Source organism: Ammospiza caudacuta, chromosome 14 (assembly GCF_027887145.1).
Source record: "Ammospiza caudacuta isolate bAmmCau1 chromosome 14, bAmmCau1.pri, whole genome shotgun sequence".
In the NCBI taxonomy this organism is placed as follows: domain Eukaryota; kingdom Metazoa; phylum Chordata; class Aves; order Passeriformes; family Passerellidae; genus Ammospiza; species Ammospiza caudacuta.
Window position 1 is genome coordinate 10,299,535 of NC_080606.1, and position 22,573 is coordinate 10,322,107.

General features: G+C 41.3%; 1 protein-coding gene across 1 annotated transcript in view; it reads left to right on the forward strand.

Annotated features, from left to right (window-relative positions):
• Nucleotides 1-22,573, forward strand: part of TENM1 (teneurin transmembrane protein 1) — a 302,334-nt gene that overhangs the window by 256,981 nt on the left and 22,780 nt on the right. The window contains exons 23-25 of the mRNA XM_058814332.1: nucleotides 1,685-1,839; nucleotides 19,408-19,774; nucleotides 21,976-22,486. Of these exons, the coding sequence (XP_058670315.1) occupies nucleotides 1,685-1,839; nucleotides 19,408-19,774; nucleotides 21,976-22,486 (1,033 nt within the window). The remainder of the gene's footprint in view (nucleotides 1-1,684; nucleotides 1,840-19,407; nucleotides 19,775-21,975; nucleotides 22,487-22,573) is intronic.

The following is a 22,573-nucleotide window of genomic DNA, read 5'->3' on the forward strand; positions in this document are numbered from 1 at the left end:
ACATTGTGATCATTCCCTCAGACCTTTGCAAGGTGCCTGAACATCACCTGTGGTGAAGAGGCACCTCAGAACCAGTCATGGGCAATTTGTCTTGGGAGCCTGCCTCCAGGTATCAACACTGCAAGAGAAAGCATATTACACTCAGTTATGTGTGCAACTCAAACTCAGCCCCCAGGCATTTCCAGCTGCCAGGTAAAGATATGTTATGGGGCTTGGAGACACCATCACCCCGTTTTCCCAGCCCTGAGATGCATGTTCTGCATCAGGGTTTCCTGGTCTTGCCTTTTCCCCCCAGACTACTTAATCTGCCTTTCTTCCTGCTTGTAACTGCTCCTATATATCAAACAAAAAAAACCTTAAGTACAAGGAGTTGAGGTTGGAAGCTGAAGAAATTCAGTTTGAGGCTATTTTTCTTTTTTAATGGCATGTGGAATTGCTGTATGGGATCCTAAACTGGCCTGCAGACAAGTATTTTGTAAACTCAGAGTACATACAGCCTTCAGTTGTGCTAAATGCAGGGGACAAAAATCAAGAACCATATAAGCCACTGTCCAGACCATCTGTTCAAGTCCTCTGCCTTTCATTTCTGTGTAGCAGAACATAAATTCATTATTAAAATAGCTTGGCTGTGCACAGCAGCTGCTGTAATTGCAAAGTTATGCAACTTTAAATGGGAAATTAGCAAGTAGTTTAAAGCAAGAAATTGAGCGGTTTTGGTAGAAAGGATTTCACAAGTCTAACATGAATAGAAGTGCTCTTCTAGTTATATTTTCACTATTTGAGAGAAATAAGATCTTACAGTTCCAATTGAATGCAGGAAGAGTGCAGGGGAGCTGTTAGACTGGGGCAGAACGGGGCCGGGCATGAGTTGTGGCATGAGGTGCTGGTGGGAGACAGCAAACCTTCCCTTCCTCAGTTTCCCCATGAAATGCAGAGGACCGTGACCTTTCCCATGCAGAGCCCGGGCATTGGAGTTCCATCCCTGGCATTTGAGTTCCATCCCTCCTGTGCAGTGCAGTGCTGCAGCAGCTGCTGCAGATCCAGGAGTGGGAGAACTGCCCCAGGTGGTGACACTGCTATCATGAGCCTGGTTCCAGTGCAGTGCCATCATTTAGGGCAGCACTGCACTGTGATCCATCCTGCAGCACAGCTGCTCCTTCTGCCTGCTGAGCAGAGCCTGGTCTGCCCCACTTGTATGTACAGCCCCTATCAGAACTGGCCTCTTTGGCCTTCTGTGGGTTCTTTGTCCTTGCTCAGCCACTTTCATCATTTAAAAATTGTCTGTGCATAAGAATGAAGAAAGTGAAATGGAAATGTAGACAAATCAACTATAAGATAAGTTTTGAGAAAAGCTAATATTGCCTACTTGGTGGTAGACATTAAGTTGTTGAAGAGCCTTGATCTGTGTATGTAAAATTACATTAAAAGCAGAGCTTCTGCTGTTTTGTTTTGTTTCATACTCACATGTTCCCTCTTTAAGTCAAATCTAATCTGATAGATGGGTATGAACTTTCCACATACAATTTGTATAAGCCTCAAATAGTAATGGGTGGGGAAAAAATCATATTTTTTTTAAATCAGCAGGTTTTTGTAGTCTAAGAAGAGAGGAAACATTTTAAGCTGATACTTTTTAATCAAGATAATGCCAGCACTAACATTCTTTTTACCCTTCCTCTTCATCCAGGTATCACTGTAGATAAGCACGGATTTATTTACTTCGTTGATGGTACAATGATACGGAAAATTGATGAGAATGGTGTGATCACAACAATAATAGGTTCAAATGGCCTCACATCAACCCAGCCATTGAGCTGTGACTCTGGGATGGACATCACTCAGGTAGACACCTCTTTTTTATGTGTTGTCACTTTGATACACATCGTAGAGACAGATCACTTACTGTCCTGTACCAGGATTGTATATCGAATATGCTGGATAAGTCAGATAATTCTGAATGGCACAGTATGAAGTAGTTCTTCCACTCACATGATTGTTTTAAGGTGTATAAATGGAAAAGCACACTTGATTTTTTTCCCAGGAGATGACTTGTGAATATATAGAGAATATATATACATTCTTATGTAAAGAATACAAACTGCTTTAAAAAGTTGCTTGCTACTCTGAGATAGATCTTCTAAGAAGGTAATCAGAAGTTTAAAGTGCTTTCCTTTAGTCCAGCATTCAGACTGATTTGCTTGAACTAGTAAATGGAAAAAAATAGATATTCTGTTTACATCTAAATCTGTTCTAAGTCATGGAGGAGCATTAGAATAAGTAATTACACAACAGCATTATTGTGGTCAAACTACTGGATTTCAGTTTCTCAAAATGCTTTTCACTTCTTATGTCAAGAGCAAAAAAATAGGAACAATAAAAGAAATAAGAATCAAAGAACTTATCACATCTCCAATTTATGCTTATAAAGAAATATGGATAATCATGGAGAAGCATAAATGGTACTCTTGGCTCGTCAGTGAGCCATACCTACAGACAGCACAAGGAAGGACTTGGCCTTTGCCAAAAAATAATTGAATTAATCAGCTTCAAAACAGGGGAGAAGCTGTACTTGAAAAAATCTTGAGGCATTCAAGTGACATACTAAGCTATTATGGACTGTGTCAGCTAATAACCGGGATCAAGTTAATTTTTCATTTCATTTTCTCCCTGCCCTTTCCTCTGTCCTTCACAACCGGACAATCACAGTTAAAATTCAATGCATAACAATGGTAAGAGCTTGTTGCTTGTTTCTGGGTAGATTTTGAGTGCAAATGACTGTGGTCTTGCATTCACATACCTGAAGAATGTGGGGTCAGTGTTTTGGTTGGTTCTTATGAAAGGATGAAATGAAGGGATCTAATGCTGCTATTGCAGAAGCACTGAGGCATTTTCTTTCTAGAATCAGAACAGGAAGAAGTATCCGTGTTCCATTTCACATGTCACCAAATCACAGAATTCTTATGGTTGGAAGGGACCTCTGGAGATCACCCAATCCAACCCCCTGCCAAGGCAGGGTCACCTGGGGCAGGTGACGCAGGAATGCATCCAGGGGGTTTGGATGTCTCCAGAGAGGGAGAGGTGTTCCAGTGTTCCTGGTGTTCCAGTGCTCTGCCACACTCAACAGAAAGAACTTCTTCCTCATGTTGAACTGAAACTTCTTTCTCTTTTGTGTGTAGTGTTTCAGTGGACCCTATGTGTTTGCAAACGTGGGGAGGGGAACCTCAGCCTCCCTGTTCTAAAACAGACAGGCCCTTTGTATTCTCTCAGGTCCAGTTAATGTGTAATTATTCCATATAAAGCAGAACAAGGTAAACTGGCTTAGTTGTGCTAAACCCAAACTTAAATTGGCCTGGTAATAGTTTTAAGTTTCAACAGCTTCTGGGCACCTTGGCTCTTGCTGTGGCCCTGGCCTTGAGGCCAGCCTGTCCTGCAGGTGCTGAGCAGCAGCTGGCAGGCAGCAGCATTCCCACTGCACTGCTGCCCACCAGCTGGCAGAGCTGTGCTTCATGGAGCCCACAGCTGCCTGCAGCACATGCACTCACTCCTTGGATACATCAACAACTGCCTGGGGCACCCCTGACCAGATCAGGTATCTCTGAGCTCAGGGAAGGGTGCCAGGTGCGGCGTCTGCTCCCTGCCTTCTCCTTCTGCATCTGCATTCTCAGGCTCTACAAATAATTGCTTTATTTGCCTAATGTAATGTGTGCTGTGTATTTGTGTTCAAATTTTTGCTGATTTTGCTCAGTAAGAAAGTGTCTCTCTACATCTCAAATAGGGAGTTTGAATTGTTTTCATTTTCTTTTGAAAAATGGAACTCCCCCTTAGCAAATAAGTCTCAGCAGGGGGTCTGGCAAATTTAGAAATAAAATTATTTCTTTTTTAAATTTGACCTGAATTTTAAAAGTAAACGTTTGGGGCTGAAATCAAATGTGCTAAATTTGTAAAGTAGATTTAAATAGCCCTAAAATCCTAGTTTTTCATAGGTTGGCTACAGAAACAAGTTTCTTTTAGCTCACCCTACAACATAGTTTCAATGCCATGGAGGATGGGCTTCTGCAAAGTCATACGTAAGAAAAAAAATGTCATAGAGCAAATCATTCTTCATTCATCTGGGGTACAGTCTCCTTTTCATAGAAGCAGGAATAAACCCTTTCAGGTGTTTCCATGCTACAAGAAAATATGGCTGCATATTTTGCAAAAATTTTTAATTTTGTCAGTATTCTGGGAAACTAAGACATGACCTTACCCCTAAATTGAGATCGTCCTCAATTAAATTGTGAATGCATGTCAGTAAATATTCTAAGAAGCATAATAAATTATGGCTTATAAACATATCCCTAAAAAATGGCCAGTCTCATTTTCTGAGGGTAGCAATACTATATAATTCTCTATATATTTTTCACTGGTAAGTGAAGTCACAATGTGGACATTGCAACATGAAACCTTTTGGAAGTATTTCTTGTTTGGAGGATTTGTTTTGAGGGGGTTTAAGTAAACCTCTTTATTGAAATGTTTCACAAAATCCACAAATTTGAGATATTTCACATACACAGTAAATCACAGATATAAAATAAATACCAAGAATGCATGCTCTGGAAAGTAACTGTATCAAATTTGCTCAATCATCTTCTTCTAAAACTGTTGCTGATAACCAGAAAAGCCTATGAAATAATCACACCCCCTTGAAGTCAAGCATCTTAATCTAGAATTACATCAATGAAAATAACAGAATGATATTGTCACTTAGAAACAAGTGTATATCCTTGCAAGACTGCTGAGTTTATTCCAGAATGGCATAAACATAAATGAAAAATGCATTTGGCCCATCTCCACTTAAATTAGTTTTTGGCTAAGTTACAAATGGCATTTAAATCAAGAGAATGTGGGTTGCTCACAAATTGTGTATTTAGAGAGACTTACGAAATAGGTTAATAAAATCATTTCTCAAAGCTAAATTTGTTCTGACAGTAAAATCAACAACTTGCCCAAAATCAGTATTTCTTAATTTACTGAAGTACAAAAATGTACTCTTGGAGTAAATATGCAGAGTAACTGTCTATTGCAAACACCACCATAAATAACAAGCTTTAACTTTGAGGCATTCAGTTTAATAAATGAGTTTATTAGGAAAAGATTTAATCATTTGTTCCAATATCAGTTTTCATGGTATTATTCTTGGTAATCATTAGGTGTTTGTTATTTACCACCTTCTCCTTCTTAAGCATAATATTCTGCATTCATAAACAGGGGAAGAAAGGACAGATGGGGCTGAAAAGATTATAGGTTGTGGCAAATAAATGACTTAACTCTAATTACTTTGATCTCATACTTCACTGGGGGGATTTTAATCTGAATTTAAAAGGAAAGGGACACTCAGTTGAGCTGTTTGTGTGGTACACCAGCATTCTCAGTAGTGTTTCAGCCTGTTCAGAACTTGGATGACTTTTCTTCTCTGCACAGATCATTTCAGTGTTCTTCAATTAGTCAATAGAGCAAACCTAAAGAAAATGGCTCTTCAGAGCTATGCATGTGAATATCTGTGTGTATGTGCTCAACACTCACTATTGATGTCAGGAGCTCAGCAGGCACCTACATGGTCATGATCCACAACAGGAGTGCCAAGGGAAGGGACTTGGATGGAGAGAAAAGGAAAAGAGATGGGATCACCACTCACTTTCACTGCCTGATGGCTTTGGGCTGGATCCTTGTCTAGACCAGAGGCCTCTCTAGATTGTTTTTATCTCACATGTACACGCTCTCTTCGTGTTTGCACATCCTAGGGTACTCTGATATTTTTTAGCTAGTTTATTGGTAGAAGCTGAGAGTATGTGTGTGGGTATGTGACTGACTGTGTCTGTCTGTCTATCAGTATTCTCCTGCTCACAGTAAATTAAAAGCTTGGGCCAATTTCAAACAAATTTGTAGAGAAACACCCACCTTGACAGCAATTAAATTCATACATGTTCCATAAAAAATATTAATCCAGCTGGAGGACAGAAACCTAAAGTGCCCTTTCAAAAGGAAATATTGCAGCATAAGCTTTCTTTTATTAAACTCCAGAGATTCTACTCAGGATGTAATAAATGCCCCATTCACAGGAAAACTTCATTTCGCGCCTGGATCTTATTAAACTCCCAAGCCAGTCAGCCATGAGACAGAAGTCCTTAGGAAACCAGACTTCATCAGATCCAGTGTTCTTGGAAGTTATATTGACGTTGTGGGAGTTTTTGTGTGAAAGTAAAAACACTACAGCTCATCTTGAGTGATAAGCTTTGCTGTTCTTGCCTCCAATGCTACAGTGAAAGCTGAGGAGAAAATTAGCAGATATTTCTACCATCTTGCAATTTCATCCTGTATCTTTCCTCCCATGAGAAATATGTGGGCTGAATTTCCACTGCTCCAAACCACAAGTCATTTATATCTGTGTGAGTGGCTACAGGTATTATTTGAGAGCTGTTTAAACCAATCTCGAGCACAGTCACTGCAAATACAGAGACCAAACATTTGCAAGTCAACAGAAAATGAATCCCAAGAGCTTTTTCTTTGCCTGTAACCATGGTCTTGTTCTTGTGCTTATGTCAGTCCCACTAGGCACGAGTCTGTGCCAAAGCAATAGCTCCGACCTGATTGATGGTGTTAATAACTGTCACCGCTGTGTTCCAAAATGAAAGGTCTGCTTTGAAGACTTTTTCTTGACATTTGCACTTCATCAGCCTTTGTTCAGCAGTTCTCCACGTGAGGGAACCATCTATATTGTGTTGCCTCACATAAACTTCAGTGACACTGCAAAATGTTTTGCTCCCTTATAAAAATGTGACAGTGTTACTTATGTAAGCAATTTGCTTGCACAGGTCAAATTAAAAGGCAGAATTCTAGAGCAGGGTTTAAAGGGGACCCATGCGTGGCAGGAATGTTGTGTCCTGGGCAGCCTGCTTTGAATGATGGAGAAGAGGGGAGAGGGTAATAAGTGATGCTGTTGATGACCTACTTGAAATAGTGAAGCGAGAGACAGACTGCTGGGAAGCAGGAGTGAGATGAGCAGAATTGCTTGAAAATGTATTCTATATCTCAAAAATGCAAACGCTGACATTGCTCCCGCAGTCACAAGTGCTGCAGGCGCTCCCCAGCAGCATCTGCACAGGCACAATATGCTTCAGTGGCATTGTGGAAGCCTTTTGAGCAGAACAAAAAGCTCCCAGGACATGGTGACCTCGCTTGAAAGCAGCAATGAGGGTCTGCTCATCGGAGCAAGCACAGCCTGAACAGAACTTTCACTGGGTACGTTTGGAGGAAGGAAAGAAAAATGTGAAAGACAAAAATATGATCTGATGACCAGGTGAGACCAGGGGAAGCGAGCTGCCAGCATAAAACCAAATTGATTCTAGGCTGAAGTACTTCTAAGCCAGGTTGAGAATAGAATATTGCAGGGCAACTGCAATATTACATGAGGCTGATTGATTAATTAATTAATATTGTAGGCCAGAACACACACTATTCCTCCACTATTCTCTACGTACCTGAAATTATAAACTGCATTCTTGTAAAATCAGAAAGAAGAAAAGGCATCTTTTAACATTAGATGCACAATATTCTAATTGTGCCATCAGAAAGCGACAACTGTGTTTTCACTGTAGCAAAGTACTGCAGAACTACTCCTGTCCTTCCTTTCCTTTTAGTCCTCTACCCGTGTCTTTTGATACATTATTCTAGCTGTGAGTAATTAATGCAGCATAAATATTCCAAACTGCTGAACAAAAGCACACAAAACAGAAATAACAATTTATAGATAGTTTTATTTTATTTGTGGTCTTCCCTTACAGAAGACTTTCAGAGCTTTTTTCTTTTTAGAAAAGAACTCTATTATTTTTTCTGGGTCTTGCTGGATGAAGGAGTCCACAAAGCTGTTATTTTTTTTCCAAAATGAAGTCATCTGGTTCTTTTTACTCTACTGCTTAATTTCATGTTCTTTCTTCTCTGGCTTTGCTGGAGTGGAAGTCGTGGCCCCAGCAAAGTCAGCAACTGTTTTGCCACTGACTTCAGTGGAACCAGGACTTTCCAAGCTTAATTGAAAGGGTAGTGAGAGGTGAGTGTGCAGTAAGGAGCAGCTGTATCTCACAAGAAAGTGTGTTCTTCTGAGAAATAGACCAGAACAGGTCTTCACTGAGGCATTTTCAAACCTTTTCAAAAATGAGGTGGCCCTCCAATTAATTAATTGTTACTCTTCAGAAACTATAAGTCTATACAAAACTGTTCCAGCCATAATAGCATATGCAGGAACAATCAGTCACTAGCATCCATACTTCAAAGCAAAACAAAGCTGAAAGCCTTTTTAAAAAGGAATCTTCAGGTATAAGGGCAAATATCTTTTCCCAGGGGTACAGGATCAGCTAAGTAGCCTCTCTTCAACAGAAGCTGAGAGAAAAGAGGCTCAGGTGAAAAAAAGTCTTGAGAGCTCATAAATCAAACTTGGAGGTATACAATGTCATTTTTTGAATATCAGACAGAAAGCAGGCTGGTTTTGTCAGAACTAATTTATATTCAAATCAAATTATTCTATCACTGAATTTGAAATTAGTCATAGACACAGGATAGCATTCGAAGAAGTAATACCACAATTTCTCCTAAAGCCTAAATATTATGTTTGTATTGAACACATGCAAAACAGCAATTTATTTCAATTATCTGCCATAAATAATCCATTATGACTGAGTAAAAGACTATGTACATTTTAATGAACTCTTCCAGCAATTGCATCCTTTCCTTTGATTGTTGAGGCAGTATTAGACACCTGATGGTGAAGTGAAGGAGACTCTGCTCATTACTTCTCATTTATTTCCTGCTACACAGATGCAGGTTCTAAGTTTTTTTTCAAAAAAATTGTTTCTAATAAGCAACTGCAAGAAGGAAAAAATCTTCTGTAAGAGTTGGATGGTTGGTGAGAAGGAAGGAGCTCAACCCTGAGTCCAAGTGCTCTCAGATGCATCCTTCCCAGTAGAAGAAACCTCCATGCTCACCAAACGCTGCCTGCACATGCACAAAGCCCTTGCCCATAACCATCCACCAGCTCATCCAAGCTGCCTTACTTCCTCCAGGCTTTGAGCTTCTCTCAAAGCTCCACCTTTTATTCCATATGTGCAAGTAGCCTTTGGTTATCTCTCTGTCTAAATATGGTTTCATTACGATGGAGTAAAGTGGATCGATTATTTTTGGCAGAAAATTATTATCTCTACTGTGTTGAATTGCACTGCAGAAAATGTTCAGTACAACTTTGTCAGACTGGTGGGAGTCTGCAATGTCTTGAGATACATTGGTTACTACATCTGTCTTTTTTCATCTGTTGCAGAGACATAATGGACAAAATGTAAGCATGATGGAGATACTGATACCTAATCTATTATCAATATATGCATATTTAACTGTATCTGTATACATGCAGGTGTATGTGGTTTCTCCCTACACTGCAGAGCTACCATAACTAATCAAATAGTGAAAGCTGGTCCCTGCCCTCCTGGGCTCCAAGCCCCAAGTCAGTCTGCTGAGAAGAGAATGTGGATGTTGAAGGGAAGATGCAGAGTCAAGCCAAGCAGGCAATGTCCCTCCTTTTGTTTTAACCCAGTGGTTCATCCCCATCCACTAGCAAGGTTTGCCTGTGATTTAAGAACAGCTGTTTTGATGGAGGCAGTTCCTACTTTAGCCATATTTTTTAAAATTGTCAGGACTAGAACTGTGTGCATGTTGCTTTCCTCCTCTCACCAAGCAGCCCTTCACATATTTATGGGCCAAAGGACCTCCCACAGATGTAACAGGTTTTTTGTGTTATGAAGTGAATAACGAGTGAGCTCTATGTGGAGCTGTCTTTACTGCCTCTGTTACAAACCTTTCAGATTGCACACTGTATTCTGGTTTGGCCATTTGGAAATGTTGCCCAGTTATTTTTTAAGGAGGGGGCCAGGGGAGTGACAAGCAAATGGCTTGTCACAAGTCTGGAGTTTGAGGGGAGGTTTGAGGGCACCAGAGGTGATCTGTCCTGCAGAGATGTCACACACTGCAGGGATAGGGATTCTAGCATTGGCTTGGTCAGAGTAAGTACCATGGCAGGAGCTGCAGCCTGAGCAGTGACAGCTAAGAATGCCTGATTTCACCTTTCCATGATACCATGTTTGCTGCAGCATCTTTGCTACCGTTGGCTGTGCCAAGGAAAAAATAATGAAAAGACACTGTGTCAGTGGAGGAAAAAAATGGCAAATGTCAGGACAGAAATGGGTTCTACCTATTTGTAGTGTGCCTCAGAGAGGGTGTTCTTAAAGCTGTGCATGATGGAGTTCAAGTCACAGAGAGCTGCAAACAGAATGATAGATGTTTTATACAGTATGTTACTCTGACAATAGCACATTTACAAACAAATTAGTTAAAAGTGTCTGAAGGACATTCAGATTTTATAAATTGGGCCTCATCTCCTGCTGATAGCTTCCTTTGGGATGAGTATGGCATGCAAAATGATACACTGCCTTGGAGAATAAATTTACGAAGTTTAGCAATGTAGGTCACATTGCAGGAAATCATAAATGTCTGAACATCACTCAATAGCCATTCAATCGACTGCTCAAAGCAAAATGGGAAACTGAACAGTGTGTAGTTGTCTCCAGTGAGAGCCAGGCAAAGTCATGATATGATATAAAACCCTTTACGTCTTCCATCCATATATACTACATTTTTATTCCTTTTTTCTTGCCACTTCAGAATTAAAATTCTTTGTCATATCAGTAGTGACAATAAAAACAATGTGATTTTTGCTATTGTAACCGTAGAAATGTGTTGGGTGGCTTACAAAAGGTATGCCAAAAATTTAGGGAATCAGAAGAGTTCCAGTGGTTGAAACTTGTATAAGTAGTTTAGTCCTAAGGAATTAATTTCTTTGTGAAATTATTTTTGTATGCTTTCAGTCAGCTAGAAGGATTTATGCTATTTGCTTCATATTTTTTTGTATTTCGTTTGAAGGAATAAGGAAGAGATTTTAAAGGACATTTCTAGACCTAGTACTTGCTAGGGATTCCTTTAGCTTTCTGGGTCTAGAAGCTGCTGGAAGCCTGAGATCCAGATATTTAGGACCTCAGTAGAGATGTTGAGGATCATTCTGAAGGCATTTAGGACTTTTTTAAGATATGCAGACTTTCTAGATCTACAGCTTATGGAGCAGGGGAATCCATGATGGCTTCTGGAGCATGGCCAGAGAGCCACTGGATATGTCTCCTGGAGTAGTTTGGAAGCCTTTTAGAGCTTTTTCTTAGAGCCTGCCTGGCATTTCTGTGGAGCCCTTTCTGCCTTTCTAGATCTAGAACTCAGCTACTGAAAATCAAAAACTATTTATTGATCTGATTAGGAACCTGTTGTGAAACTATTTTCAGGTGCACTTTTAAAATCTCTTTTCTAGAGCCTTTTTGGAAGGCAAGAAAAGATAATGCCTCTCCTTCTATGTCCAAGTTAATCCATCACAGGCTTGAGATACGTTATTCAGTCAAGTGGTAGTTATTGAATTTTGCTTAAAAAACTTTAGACCTAAACGTTATCCTTGTAAGCTGTTCTGGCACAGTCTGACAATGCATATCCAAATATGCATCACAGCAGTAACCAAAGCCCTGAACTGACAGAAATTTAAAGCAGAGTGCCTGCTTACAGTCTCAGACTAGAATCAAACATTCTCCAGTGCATTTCCTTGCATTTAATCAATACAAATGCTCACACTGTAGGGTTGCTGCACAGAATGCTGTTGTCTTGTTTGTTCTGCAAAATGCAAGGTGCCTTTTTTTCTGTTAGCTGTTTGAAGTCTTACAGCAGTATGTGTTTGCTTTCTGTTCAGCACCACAGCTAGTTTGTTTGCATTCATTTTCCTCAGTTGAAAGACCTATTGTGTAAATACTTGTGAAAGATTAGTTGCAGAAAATCATGTGATAACAATTGATCTTGGTGCTAATTTCTGTAAAAGTAAGAACTCAAATTACTTCTGTTGGTTTTTCTGCCTACCATTTTTTATGTCCATGAAGAAAAAAATGTATAATTTAAAGATAATCATGAAACCTCTCTGTAGGTATTTTGCTTTAACTCTCTGCTAAAATTTAGTAAATTATTAGTTCACTCTTACAATGGATTTTAAAAGGCTGTTACTGTTGACTTGCCCAATGTTGTAGGAATTTGCCATAGAAGATGCCCTTCCATAAGCATGAATTTCAGGATTACTATTTTTCCCATCCTATTTTCTTTCCCTTGCAGAAGTTATATTTGTGAGTTTAACTTTTATGGGAAGGTTTAAACCACAGAAGTGGATTTGTATTTTCTTGTGAAAGCTGTGGAGTTGGCATTTGTTCTGATCCTTGTGGGAATCTGTTTTACAGCCCTGAGCTGGCTGAGGAGCAGTTTTGGCTCCCACATCTCAACTGGAAACCTCCTGGCAGCAGCTCCTCATCCTTCTCTTCCCCCAATCCTGCTTTCTGCCCATCCCTGGAGTTAAAGGAGCTCTGCCCTGAGGAGCAGAGCTGTTGTCAGAAGTCAAGATCCTGCAGAGGCAGGCAGTTTCCTGGGCACAAATCTGCAGGAAGTTTTAATTTCAAGAATTTAATTTAAATTTGCATTATGAGTTTCATTCAGAATTCAGGGAAGAGTCTGAGTATTTAGGTGATATATTCACAGTGGCTGGTGTTGCTGAAAGGTAGGGGTTTGTCTTTTTCAGTTTTGGAAATTTCATTTTATGTATCCTTTCATCCTCTCAGTTTTCAGGCCAGGTGCTTTTATGAACCTCAGCGGTTATTGGAAACAAAAGACACAATAATATGCTAGCTCCAGCCCCTCACTGTTCTCAAACAGCTCTTAATTACTGTCTCAATTAAAGCTTTTCCAGATACTCCTTTCCCTTATCTGCATTGGCAGCACACTGGCTTTCTGTATCCAGAACTTCTGAGCCCAAAACAGAGAGATGGAGCCAAAACTCAAGATATATGCAACCCCACTTTTGTGCCATCTTGTCTGACAAGCCCCAGGACCTGGAACTGTGAGTTACAGAGTGAGGCAGAATGGAGCCAGTCCTGTTATTAGCTAGATTTCCACCTGGTCTCATTCCCTCCTTTTGGCTGTGCAAATTACCTGCAGCAGCATGTTTGGAGGACATCTATTCCCACTCCAGCACTGGAGACATGTTTGGGTTAGATTCAAATTCATGGTCTATTTTGAGATATTTTAATTGAAGAGTCTAAAATTCCTCCTCTCAGAGGTACCAGTCTGTTCTAAATACTTCATAAATTCCTTCTGGGCATTTAACAAAGTGTTCCTTTCATAGCCTGTGTAAACCATGGGTACCATGTTTAAGCAGACTTAAATGGCTTAGCAATCTAAGTCCCATTGATTTTTATACTCAGTGTGCTTATGTGACACTGGATAATATTCCCTCTATTGTTAAATAAGGACAATTTGAAAACCGTCCCCATAGAAATCAACTTTTCATATTGATTTACTAGACCCCAGATACAGTCTTGGAAGTTGTGAAGCAGTAAAAAATAACAAGAAATTATGAAACAAGAAGAGAGCTGGGAAATGAGAGTGCAGCAAGTCTTGTGGCAAGCAAAGACAAGCAGTGAAAACTGTTGAAGTGGTGCTTTTCCTCATACTCCTGCAGCAGCAGGTCCCTCATCAGCTGGAAATAATTGACAGCAAAAGCAGGTTGGCAGGGAGATTCTCTGAGCCAAGATCCTGGAGAACTGGTGGCCTTAGACCTCTGAGCTGCATCTGTAAATGTGCCACAGCTGCTTTCCCAGCCCAGGGTAGAAAACAGCAGCCATTAGGCTGTAAAACTCTTTTATTTGGGTTTTTCACTGGGAACCAGTGAGTGCAGAGAGCAGCATTTATGAAGTTTAGGGCAGGGACTGCTACAGCTGAACTGTAAAATTCTGGATTTTATGCTATGCAGCATCAGAAGCAGGAGACACAAAGGCTCCTCCAGCATGGGATGAGGCTGCAATCCCACCACAGGGAAGGGTTCCCCAGTGTCAAACCACAGGACCAAAATTGTGTAGCTGTGTGCCATTAGGAAAGGAGCAAAGCTGATGAGGGGAGCTGACAGTGTCAGTGTCAACAAAAGGAAGAGCCCAGAGTGAGAGCAAACTGACAGAAAATGATGAAAAAATATCCATGATTGTCTAAGGGGGCAAAAATAGAGAGAAATATATGTAGTGAGACATCCTGTGAAGAGTTCAGGGAAGCAGAACCAATCTCCTTCAGCCTTGTAAACTACCAGCTCACTCCTAATGGCTGGCATGTGTGAGTCCTTCCTTGGAGCCACTTTTCTCCCAGTAGGAAGGAGAAAGAAGGGTTTAGGCAGGAAGAGAGAAAATGCATTTAGAAGGACATTGTGGTGAGTAAAGGTTTGGAAACAACATCTGGAGTATAAATAGGACCCATGGGAATGGCATGAAGCTGTGTCAGGAGAGATGTAGGTTGGATATTAGGAAAAGTTTCTTCACCCAGAGGGTGGTCAGGCTCCAGAACAGGAAAGGGTTCATAGCACCAAGCCTGACAGAGCTCAAGGAACATTTGGATGGTGTCCTCAAGCCCATGGTGTGATTTTTGGGGCTGTGCTGTGCAAGGTCAGGAGTTGGACTCCATACATGCAGGTCCATCCCTCTCAGGATATTCTATGACTCTTAAGATAAATGAAAGGAAAGTTTAAAAGGAAGTTAGCAGCAAAAAAGAAATACAGAAGAGGCCATGAGCAGGTCTGCAAGTGCATATCATAGAGCTGAAGAAAGGCAGAGGTAGCATAAACAGAAGTGCTTGAAGCTGAGTAGCACAGTTAGGAAGCAATCCATCAGTCAGGACTATCAGAAAAATTTTGGCATGAATTTCATGCTGTTACATGAAATTGAATCAAAATAAACAAGCAATGCATGGCAAGAAATCAAAGCAATGGTGAAGCCTTTCTAGGGATTTATGCAGCTTCTTTTAATCCATGATAAATGAAACTTATCCCAGTGAAATTTACCCCCACAACCAAACAGTTAAGCTCTTGAAACTGGCATTTGCAGACAGGGATAAATTTTTCACTCTTTACTTGTCTTGCTTTGATATGAACAGTATAAATTGTTTGATATGATTTGTTTTAAACAGTACCAAAAATGGCTCAGCCATCAAACGTCATGCAAAATGTTCACAAAGTTTTCTCCATATGCTCAAAACCAAAAGTGAAGCAGTGTTCTTCACAAACTAACCCTTGGATGTGTGTACATCTACAGGCACAAATGGCTGAGTATATTTGTGGACTCCTAGCAGTGCCATTGGGCAAAAACTGATGCTGTTTAATTTAGTTGTCAAGCGTTGCTGCGGGAGGATGGAGTGGGCTTGTGGGCAAGGTTTGCTTTAGCAGGGGGGCCTCAGGGATGGCTTCTGTGAGAAGCCCCCATTTCCAGTGGATCCAAGGCTGGCCAAGGCATTAGCAGCAGTGGTAACACCTCTGGGATCATGTGTCTAAGAAGGAGAAAAAAACCTCCTCAAGAGAGAGGAGTGGGGATATGTGAGAGGAACAGCTCTGCAGACACCCAGGTCAATGAGGAAGGAGGAGCAGATGCTCCAGGTGCTGGAGCAGAGATTCCTTTGCAAGCCTGTGGTGCAGCCCATGGTGAGATCTCCCAGTGAAAATTCATTTAAACTAAAGCCCGCTTAGTGCACTTGGTGTTTTCCAGAACACTTGACATGAAAAAATGCATTAGAAAGCCGGACTGGTGGGTGTTAATTTTGCACTTCTCAAACCAGAGATGGATTATTAGATATAGTTGGAGTCTTTATGTTAACACTTAAATGCTGAATTCCCAGAAAAGCTGACATGTTAATACTTACATGCAAAAAGTCTCATTGCTCAAGGGTTCACTTGTTTTGTCAGTGATTTCTATTGCAAATACTCAGTCTCCCGTGAACCAAACCAGAATTGTCACCTGAAAATTTCAGTCTGTGATGAATAAACAAACCCTGACTGGTTGTTTATAATGGGATAATCAGCAATGCCATTTCTGGTCAGTGCTCTAAAAAAAAAGTCCAACTGAATATAAGAAAAAATGCTTGGAATTGGCCCAATTTTGAGTTACAAAAAATATATACATATATGGAAAAGGACTTTTATACACAGACTTTTGAAGTGCTGCTTCAAATTTAAAGGTATATTAACTGATTTAATGTTCTAACTCTAACTGAGGTTTTGTCTGGAAGAACTTTGTAGCAGGCACAGTGGTATCAGATGAAAATCGAGGTGCTTCTCTGTAATATGTTTATTACCTTTGAATGAAGCACAACTGATGGTTTGGTCACAGAAGCTGCCAGAAGGCAGCTTGCTTTAACGAGGAGTAAACAACCAGTGACTTTTCAAGGCAACAGTGAACCTCAGGGTGCAGTTACACTTCAGCTTAAGCTGATTTAGGTGATTAGTTTTTTACCAGCAAACTGTCCTGAACCTGCTCTCTGTAGGAAGCCATAAACTGGCCTTGCTGCTGGGGACTGCACTGGGAGAAGGGATGGAGTGGGACAGCAGCAGTCCCATCTTACACCACTTTAAGATGTCATGAAGGCTAATCCTGACAAGAACAGTGCAGATTTCTTCTAAATCTCTGAAATTCTTGTTCAGATTAGGAATGCTCAGTGATTTGTGTTATTGTGTATGTTTGATTTTAATTGGGCCATTTCACCTCTTTTCCCCCTCCAATTTCACCAGCATAAGCTTGCAGTGTGCAGCAGCTGGTTTTTATGCTGCAGTCCCCAGACACAGGTGTATGCTACCTTCAATATTTCAGATGAAATTTAACCATGGATACATCCATGACTGCTTTAAACTGCAGAAGGGAAGCTGAAGGAATAACCTTCAGTTAGCTTTGCAGAGCAGAGAGCTGGGCAGCAGTTCTGGTGTAGTAACAAAAATTGTTTGGATGTTTCCAACTAAAATTTTATTTATTTTTACCCCACTGCAGCTAGTTTTACAGATGTGAGCAGTATGAAAGCAAATATGCTTGCAGTTAACAGCTGTTAAGCTTTAGGCACATTGCTTTAAGTGAAATGTGCATCTGCATAAGAGTTCCTTCTATTTCAGTAAACTAAATCCACCTCAAATAAACCAGAGAAAAAGTTTTCTAGGCCCAAACCAGTCCCTGTTTATCTGCAGGACACCAGACATACCTTCACAGAGGGAGGAATTCACATTATTTGCTGGGCAAAGGCAGTGTAGCTGGTCCAAAAAAGAAAACCAGTGATCAAAACATGGCAGGTGCTAGGCAAGGTCATTATGGTAAAATAGATGGTTTTGTCCCAGATTTTTAATTGTGAATAATCTAGTTGCAGATAATCAAAGATTATTTTTACAGCAATGCCATCTGTGGAGGCCCTAAAGTTGAAGGTGTCTATTTGCCATTAAAACTAATCCATCTACTTTGGTTGAAAAAGAAATTATTCTGCATTAAAAGGTGCATTGCAAATATGTTTTTTTCCAAGCTTTTTGGAGAAAGACATGTAGAGATTTTTCTGTTAAGTGAGGAGTTTTATTTGGTGTCCCAGTGAGCTCTCAGCTGAAGGAAGAGCTAACAGTGGTGTGCAAACCAGCCTCAGAGCAGTGGGTGGAACCCAGGCAGTCACACGTGCACAGAAATTAGCACTGCTATGGGAGGAATCTGTTTCCAACTGCTTCACCACATTTAGCATCATTTGGAGGGGCTCCACCACCGGGTTCAGCAGAAATCTTGAGCCCAAGAGCATTACTCTTAATGCCAGTTATGATGCTGCCTGGCCAAAAGGCACAAGCAGGAATGGGATTGCTCTGTGAACCTCTGTAATGGTGTGGTACCCACACAGGATGAGACACAGCAGCCACAGTGCCCTCCTCACATTATTAAAACATCACTTACCAAACCAGCAATGCACCTCTGGAAATGAGATTATTCAGGAAGTACTGCTGCTTGAGAAAGGAGAGACTTGGCCTCCAGCCTGGTGCTGAGCTGACCCCAGGCAGGCAGGTGGCTGCTGATGGCCACACACTCCAGCATATGGCATTGAGCTTTGTGGGAGCATCAGCAGTCTCTGCATTCATAATGCTTTTAATTAGCACAGTGGAAAAATGAGCAAAACCAGCATCAAAGTGAGAATAAGTGAAATAGTAAAAGCTTCTGTGACATATAAAGCATGTAAAACAGTTACATTTTAGGCTGGTAATTATTGTCTTCTGGTGATTTAAATATTTAGACCAGAAAAATTCCACTCAGATAAAAGCAGCCATCTCTTCATGAAGGATAACAAGTAAAGCATCCTGAGACAGACTTAAATATGATCTCTTGCCATCTTAGGGGCTCAATTGTTTTCTGACCTGTCCAGAGACAACCTGGAGTCCAAATCCTCCACTGGCATGAGTTGGGGAGAGGGACCAGCCTGCTCTGTTGTTGTTTCCCAGTTCAGCAATCCTGCAATGCCTTTCTCAGCAGAAGGAGTTTGAAGCTCTGGCCAGATCAGCAGCCTGTGTACTGGTTGCCTTTCAGGTGGACAGGGAGCCCTACTTTTAATTTGAAGCGTGTTTAATTCCTCCAGATCACGATGCAAAAGGTATCAGAGTGATACTTTTTGAGAGAGGTCATTCTTCAGCTATTTCCTCCAGCTTGGTTTGAAACTTCCTTTGGTCAGCACTCTCACCTGCATGGAGAAAGGCAAAAAGCTACTCTTAAGTATGACAAATTTACTTATTCCATGACTGAAATAATGAATTCACAAAGCAAAATCATTATAAATAATTAAGCTTGGCTGCATTATCATACAAAGTAAGATATATTGGTGTATTATTTTGCTACAAAGAATTAAGCTTGTATTTCTTGTGGCATATAAGTCTTATAAACATTTCTTGCTTAGTAAATAACAGTGGAAATGAGTCCTACTCTTCTGGTATGTCATTTTCCTTTTGTGCTAACAGGCAATTAAAGTGTTACGACATTGACAACCTCTCACTGTTCTCCACTCTGCCAGCATTGACTGCAACCTTGAAACAATAACATTCAAACCTAAAAAATTTTCCGGCTGATGTTGCATGACATGAAGTGTGTGTTTTTATTTGCATGACTGCACAGGTGTAATAAAGTTCCCGCTTTAATGGACTTGTGCAAATACCTCTCAGAGGGTGCTAAATTACTTTTCAAATCAAATTTTGTTCCACACTGGAGTGGGACCTCAGAAAAGAGTATGCTTGTTGAAATTTGTTCCAAACCTAATTAAAGGTACTAGAGAATCAGTGCTGAGAAAATCTGCCAGACATCTTGATGATGTGATCAGAGACGGTTAAATAAAACTGTCGTACTGCCCTAATCATTATCCTTCCCTTTTTTTCCCCTGCTTTCCCGTTTATGTTTTTTCCAGGTGCGGTTAGAGTGGCCAACAGACCTGACAGTGAACCCTCTGGACAACTCCCTGTATGTCCTGGACAACAACATCGTGCTGCAGATCTCCGAGAGCCGGCGCGTGCGGATCATCGCGGGGCGCCCCATCCACTGCCAGGTGCCCGGCATCGACCATTTCCTGGTGAGCAAGGTGGCCATCCACTCCACCCTGGAGTCCGCCCGCGCCATCGCCGTGTCCCACAGCGGCGTCCTCTACATCGCCGAGACCGACGAGAGGAAAATCAACCGCATCCAGCAGGTCACCACCAACGGGGAGATCTCTGTCATTGCTGGAGCCCCGTCGGATTGTGACTGCAAGATTGATCCCAATTGTGATTGTTTTTCAGGTAAGGAGGTGATTTTTATTTCCTGTCTGTCACCTGTTGGGTGTTGCTGGGCTTGCAAGGGCCCTTCAGGGGCAAAGAGAGAGGCGAGAATCTTGACCTCGTGTTCAGAAGGCTGGATTTATTATTTTATGATATATATTACATTAAGACTATACTAAAAGGAATAGAAAGAAAAAGTTCCTAGAAGCTTGCCCAGCTAAGAATAGAAAAAGAATGAATAAACAAAGGAGCTCTCTCTGATTCTGTCTCAGAGAGAGCTCGGCCTTTGATTGGCCCTTAATTATAAACATCCAACATGGGCCAATCACAGGTGCACCTGTTGCATTCCACAGCAGCAGATAACCATTGTTTACATTCTTTTTCTGGGGCCTCAGCTTCCCAAAGGAAAAATCCTAAAGAAAGGATTTTTCACAAAAGATGTCTGTGACAGTTGGGTTTTCTGATAAAGCCGCAGATCAGCAAAGTAACAAGGAGAGGGAGGGACAAGCAGTGATTGGGTTTCCTTGGAAAGCCCAAAACCTAATCAGCAGGTCTTCAGGAATTTAATCCATTCACTGCTGAGATGTGAGTCTTCCATTGCCACTGGAGGAACTTCAGGGTGGTGCTAGCTTTTTCTCTTTTGATGCAGTGATTACACATGTTCAGAATTACTTCCAGGTCTGCCTTGCTGTGTCATTTGTCAAAGCTGCATTTGCCCCTGTTGAAGGTGGTACCAAATTGTACCTAAATGCTACTGGAACAGGCAGCTCTGCTCAGCAAGAGGTTTCATATCAAGTGCAAAACACCAGTTTATGCCTTCTCATCACTCATGTCGTACTGCGCCACCAGCAAAATGCTGCAAACATATACTGTGCAGAATTCCTTTCTCTTTGTGTGTTTGAAACTGGAGTTAGTTCCAGGCCTGCAGTGCACTGCTGGACATTCTCAGCAGCGCAGCCACTCTCCCCTGCATGCACCAAAACAGAGTTTGGCTCTTTTATTTCATAAAACATAATGGGACAAAGGGCAGCATTCCCATACAGAGGTGTGCAGTATGTTGCCATCTTGTCATCTCTAAGAACTAAACATGTTCAGCTCCATAATAATGTCATCATAATTCTTAAGCCTCTCATTTCAAGTAAAAGGTTAATTACTGACAGGAAAACATTAAGTATGTCAAGAACAGAGAGGAAAAAATGCAAATGGTCTTCCACAGAAGGTGGGTTACTGACCCAGCATTGTGATGATAATCAAAGGCTCCTGTGCATTGCCAAGTGCTGCCAGCTTTAGTGGTGGCTCTAGGACACCAGTGAGGAATAGAATCCTGGACAGGATTCCTATTGAGGAAAACTAGTCTCAGTGCTGAAAAATGAAAAAAACTGTGGCAAATATAATGATTGTGCCAGCCTGGCTTGGTGAAAGGCAGGGTCAGCTTGGCAGAAAGATCCATTGACTTTTCCATTTCCAAGGAAGCCAATAGGCTCGAGAACACCAATAGGGTGTGCTCAAACACTCCAGCAATTTCTTGACTCAGTCAGGAGAAGTAGAAAAATACACAGAGTAATGTGGTTTTCCCTAAGAGTGAGGTTTAATATGCTTTCTTGCTATTTACAGGAAATCCTGCTCATGTAAACTCATTTTGATAGACACATACAGACCATGATAATGCAAAAATCCTTTTGAAACCTTAAATGACACAAATCAAGTAAATTGTCAAGAGATATTGAAAGGGATTGTTTCTCAAGGCACTTTTTGGCTACTGTTCTGATTTTGTTTTCCTGCAGTGTTGAGTTTTTAATAAGTATAAACTAATCTTTCTTTCAGTGTCATTTTAGCTGAATTACTGAGTTTTATTTTCTTTTTGTTTACAACACAATTCTACTTTAACAACACGCCAACAGACAGTAAGTAGGGAATGAAACTTCAGGTATCGCGGTCTTTTCTTTCACAATTCTGCATTAAAGCTTTCCTGAGCACCAGGGTTTGGGACTCAGCAAAAATGCTGTGAATTAGATAATATTAGATAATTTATATTCCTGTTTGTCTTCACTGAGACTAATTTAGAATTGCACCAACCTTAGATAATAGGGATTTAATTAGTTGGAAGAGGATATTGTTTTATTGACCTGTAAATGATACTGCAGAGAAGCAGCCTGTCAGGCTTAAGAAGATCAACTTAACAAGGGCATTAGAGATTGCTAAAATTCCCATTTCTCCTCCAGGTGATGGTGGATATGCCAAAGATGCAAAGCTGAAAGCACCTTCCTCCCTAGCGGTGTCTCCTGACGACACGCTGTACGTGGCAGACCTGGGCAACGTGCGCATCCGCGCCGTGAGCCGCAACCGGGCGCACCTCAGCGACTCCGGCCTGTACGAGATCGCCTCGCCCGCCGACCAGGAGCTCTACCAGTTCACCATCAACGGCACCCACCTGCACACGCTCAACCTCATCACCAGGGACTACATCTACAACTTCTCCTACAGCGGCGACGGGGACGTGGCCACCATCACCAGCAGCAACGGGAACTCGGTGCACATCCGCAGGGACACCAGCGGGCTGCCCCTCTGGGTGGTGGTGCCGGGGGGCCAGGTCTACTGGCTCACCATCAGCAGCAACGGGGTCCTGAAAAGGGTCTATGCCCAAGGCTACAACCTGGCCCTGATGACATATCCGGGAAACACGGGGCTTTTAGCAACCAAGAGCGATGAGAACGGATGGACAACTGTGTATGAGTAAGTCGATGACACTAAATGCCTGCTGCAAGGAGTCCTGTTTTATGGGGACTCAAACTTATATATGAGCAGTAAAACTTTCTTAGA